Source organism: Eurypyga helias, unplaced genomic scaffold (genome assembly GCF_000690775.1).
Source record: "Eurypyga helias isolate BGI_N326 unplaced genomic scaffold, ASM69077v1 Scaffold49466, whole genome shotgun sequence".
Taxonomy (NCBI): Eukaryota; Metazoa; Chordata; class Aves; order Eurypygiformes; family Eurypygidae; genus Eurypyga; species Eurypyga helias.
The window spans coordinates 1-5,117 of NW_010258235.1; the positions used below are offsets into that span (position 1 = coordinate 1).

Sequence of the window (5,117 nt, forward strand, 5' to 3'; positions counted from 1 at the left end):
GATACAGCCCAGGATACAGTTGGCAGGTGCAAATACTTTCTGTGCAACTCTGGAAAAGCACAAGCCAACATAAAGCTACAAGTACCAAAGGCTACCCAACCTGTGTATAACATTTCTCCTTCTCAAAGGTGTTGTAGAGGTCAGCATCATTTTCTATTTCCCCACAGATGAAGAAATTGAACTGAAAAACTCTCGTCCGGTCTAATCTCCCAGGCCCCAGGTCTGGATATGCACCCTGGCTGCATCCTCACTGTCTGTGGGGAGATGCTCCTGGTGTGCGCTTCACCCTTTCTTGATGGCCACTTTCCATGGGGAAAAACATGAGCTGGAAGGGAGCCACAGGTTCCCAGTGAAAAGGAATGGGAATGAGGAATGAGGAGTGTGCTGCAGAGCACCCCATCTTGGCAGCTGAGGTGCACCTCGGAGGCCATGGCCCAGACAGGGCTGGTCAGTCTTGGCCTTTGGCGGGGAAGGCTATACACTGCCCCGAAGGTGACAGAGCGGGGACTGCCAGCATGAGCCCCTGTAACATGGCCTGACCAATGCGGGGCTGTCATTCCCACTGAGAATGGCACCTAAACCTCCTGAAACTCAGGAGACTACCTGTAGTTTGAAAGGGCTGTCAGGTATTGGAACAGGCTGCCCAGGGAGGTGGTTGAGTCCCCTTCCCTGGAGGGACTTAAAAGACGTGTGGTCAAGGTACTTAGGGACATGGTGTTGGGCTAATGGTTGGACTTGATGATCTTAAGGGTTTTTTCCAACCTAAAGGATTCCATGATTTTACAGGAGTGTGTTGGCTGCGTTGACACAAGCAGAGCTCACCCCCAGGTGACAGCCACAGCTCCTGAGGACAGCAGTTCAGACGGAGTCATGGCTGCTAAGTAGCTCACGTTCACCAGCAAGTACAGGCATGTAACCAAAGGAATGGCAATCATCACCGCTCTGGGAAGGGTCACCTGGAAATGGGATGACCAGAGTGTTAGCCACATCACATTTATGCCTCCACTGGGCTTTCTTTGTTTGTTTTGTCTTTGCCACCACCCACGTTTCTCATTCAAACTCCTTCGCTCACTAAGCTTTTCCACAGAATAAGACTTAGATTCAGATTCACATGGCAGTTTTTACACCAGTCTCCCAAAGATGTCAGGTAAACAGTAAGGTTGTACATTTCAAAAGCCAGTCTTAAAAAAATATAACAAAAACAACAACACACCAAAAAAAAATCACAAGATGAACAACAAACCCAAATCTTATTCAAACAGACTGGTTCATAGCTTCCCAAGATGTCATTTGCATACTTCTTGATTACTTTAATACTGATTTGTTACTAGTGTGTTATGTCTCCTGGTGTCCTGCATCTTCCCATGAACATTCCACTGGCATGGATGGAGTACCAGTGTGTGTGTTGCATCACATGTAACAGCTCTAAGGGCTAAATCAAAGCTGGGCCGCAGAGGGGAAATTTGCCCTAGGAAGGAATTTTTTTTTCTCCCTAATGACAGGATACTATCTTGGAACTTCATGGATCAATTTAACGCTCAGTAAAATCAGCAAACACTACCTTGTGAAGCTGAAAGCACTGGGGGGAAAAAAAAAACCAAACTCAAACCACAAAAATCCCCAAAACCAAATATTACGGTGATCACAGAGCAACTGTATACACCTAAAAACCTGAAATATCAACATTTCTGTTCCCCATTCACACCGTAAAACAAAGTACAGCAATTCCTTATGTTGTTGCCTCCACCCTGCAATGGTTTAAATATCAGTGCTCATGGTCCCATGGGAGAGAGTGCCACATGATCTTTGCTGCCATTTAGATTAATATTTAACTGTGTATTTTCATTTAATCTGTAAAATCTTGGGTGTTGCTCTGGAAGAAAGCACACTTTATACACTCTGCCCTCACACAGCTCATTCTAAAAAGGGTTGTTCACTGCTCTAGTGTCTGATCTGTGACAAGAGGTAATATGGTACAGAGCAGGCTGATGTGAGATGCAGGTGAGCTACTTCAGTGCCTATAGCATGGACAGAGCAATGCCTAAAAGGCAGACATTTAAAGACAAGGGTCACTCGGAGAGCTAGATTCCCTCTCCAGTGAGGCTTGACTTGCTCTGAAGTTCCCCCTTCATGCAATGAGGAGAGGTAAGTGTTTTTTTTGAAGCGTACATTATGGATCAAGTCTTTTAGGGAATATGCAGTGTTAAGAACCCTTTATGGATTACAGCAAAATGAGTGCTTTTCTACATAGACCTCAGTGTCTAGAGTGAGATCCTCTGAACATTAAGACAAAACTTAATCCCTAAAGCATCTAATTGCAGTCTAATATTTTTTTTCCAGTCAATGGGGCATTTTAGTGCTTTCTTCTTCATAGGCTGTAAATTTTGCATAGAGACTAATTTTTACCCTCTCTGGACACATTTTTTACCCTTTCTGGACACATTCATAGGTGTCCATCCCCAGAAGACTGAACAAACCAGGAGGAAAGCCTTTCCTCAATGCTCTAATCCCTTGATTGCCCCTCCACACAATCACAGACAGAATCAAACATTAGCAGCAGCATGAAGTAAGTAAAACCCAGCTCACTCACTCACCTCAGGCTTCTTCAGCTCCTCAGTTACGTAGTTCAGGTTGTTCCACCCATCGTAGGACCAGAGTCCCTGGTAAAACGCCACTCCAACTGCCCCAATGCCTGCAGTCGTGTTTTGAAAAGCATTTTGAAAACTCTGAGTTTGTCCCTTGGCAAGCAGCACCAATCCACCCACCACGATCACCAACAGAGCCAGGAGTTTGGCAGCTGTAAAAATGTTCATAACTGATGTCGCCAGCCTCACGTTGAGGCAGTTGATGATAGCTAAAAGCAGGATGCAGGCAGCAGCTGTACATTTGACGACAACCTGCGGAGATGAGCATCCTGGGTAGAACGGTGCAACAGCATATTCAGCAAAGCTCAGACAGACAGCTGCCAAACCAGCTGGTCTCACCAGGATAACAGAAGTGTAGGAGAAAAGGAAAGCAGGAAAAGAACCAAAAATCCTCAAGATGTAAATATATTCTCCTCCAGATTCTTTAATTATGGTTCCAAGCTCAGCGTATGACAAGGCTCCAAACATGGCCAGGAGACCACATGCTGCCCAGATAAGCAGGCTGCTGGCAGGGCTCCCCATATGATGTAGCACCCACTCAGGGGACATAAAGATCCCCGAGCCTATCATAGTGCCTGCAATTAATGACACGCCACTGATCAGGCCGACCTCTTGCTTCAGTCTTAATTTTTCCTTCCCTTCACTCAGATCTGTGGATGAATGAGATGACTCTGTTGTCTTCCTTTTCCTCATTGTGGAGGAGATGATGTTGGTAGGAGATAATATGGAGTAAGTCTGAGGCACTTTAATAAGGACCATCTCAGGCTTTTAGGGTTAAGTTAATAATTACAAAAGTCACGCTGTCAGGAAAAACAAACACCTCCTTCGTTTAGCACTCTTTCATTACCCATCTTATCTTGACATGGTTCAGATCCTGCCAAGTTCGATTACCTTTGAATCCCACTGCAAGCAATGGTAATGGATAGCATTCAGCACCACCTCTGAATCACTCAGCACCTTACTGGACTGTGTCACCAATTACCTCTCCTTCAAATTATGCTTCAAATGTTATCTGAAATTGGGGTCAGGTAAGCAAAATCCCCATGCAAATCTGTACTTTATTCTTTGATTAATAGTCAAAGCTCAAGCATCTGCATTAGTGCTGCAAACAAGCAAGTCTGTCACCCAACATGCTATGGCCTTGCTCAACAAGGAACTTTTCCCAGCGTCTTAATTAAAGACACAGAAATGTTCTTCTAAAAACAGTCCAGAGACTGTTTTTCTGCATAATAGTAGAAGACAATTTTGAGGGCGGGTGAGGTGTCAAATTTTAGAAAGTGCAGGAGGAGAGGAGTGAAAAGGCTGTAATTACATTTTTATAGGCCCTTTTTGCCAATGTACATGAGGTATGCACATTCTTATCAGATCATGATCATCAGAGGACTTTGTCACTGCTCATCATATACACATTTCAGTGCACACCCAAGAGAAACGTAGAGGTACAAGCTTTTGGAAATGCCACTGACTCCTACTTCAATATCTAACACATAACATTTCAGACTTTGGAGAGGGTGCTGCTATAAATCTGATTATTGTTACAGTGCATGAGGGTGTATTTTGAGATCTGTGATATGTACAAAGTATTGAGCAGATGGGAATGTCCATATAGACTCCTTTGAACTTAAACTAAACTTCACTGACTACAAATGTAAAGAAGCAGAGTTACTGACCTTGGTGGTCTCTTGCAGACTTCTGTTGTGATAAATACCAGAAAATAGGAGTAAGACATTCTTCAGCTCTTCCTGGAAACAGCAGACCTTGAACCTTTAAAGCTATCTGTCCTCCTCAACTTTCTGAGCTAAAAAAGTCATGAACATAAGCAGAAAAGAATTTTTATTGTTTGTCTAAAAATTCCTTCTGTTCTAAATAATTTAGATATCTCTTTGCTTGTTTTTTTTTTTTTAAATCACATCACTAGCTTTGCAGTTTTCTCCAAAAAGAGTGCAAGTGTCAGCAAACTCACATGCCCGTAAGAAAAACAATATATAGAAGTCATAATTTCTCTTGCTAAATGAAATAAAGTTGCACAAATCTTAGCATCAGGCTGAAGGCCTTTAATTTCTTCAAAGAAGCAAAGAAAGAAATCAAAATGCATTAAAGAGTAGGGATTTTTTACAATATAAATCTTATTATTATATGAAGAAAATAATGTGAAAAGTTTGGGGGAGTTGTAAGGGGTACTAGAAGCTATTCCTAATACCAACTCACCAGTATTCACAAGGAAATGGATCCCAGATGGATTTCTCCTCATTTCAAAGTCACTAATAAAAATTTACAACTGATCATTCTGTAGATTTAACAAGAGTGGAAGCTTACTTTGTATCAAGTAGGTTTTTTTAAGTCTTCCTAACAAAGATGTGAGTTCTAAGAATAAACATACACACCTTGTAGAGCAAGGATGCAAGTTAATGTATTTTAAGTTAATGGTTTGCAAAGTGCTTGAGAACTTGGAGGGAGGCATCCCAGTAATGC

The 5,117-nt window shown here is 42.6% G+C and overlaps 1 protein-coding gene across 1 annotated transcript; it reads right to left on the minus strand.

The window, feature by feature from the left end:
• Nucleotides 1-818: 818 nt before the first annotated feature.
• On the minus strand, nt 819-3,404 carry LOC104503439 (b(0,+)-type amino acid transporter 1-like). Its single transcript, XM_010154263.1, has 2 exons — nt 2,595-3,404; nt 819-956 (listed from the first exon to the last, which is right to left on the minus strand). The coding sequence occupies exons 1-2, from the start codon at nt 3,402-3,404 to the stop codon at nt 819-821; spliced, it is 948 nt and encodes a 315-aa protein (XP_010152565.1).
• Between the last annotated feature and the right edge of the window lie 1,713 nt (nt 3,405-5,117).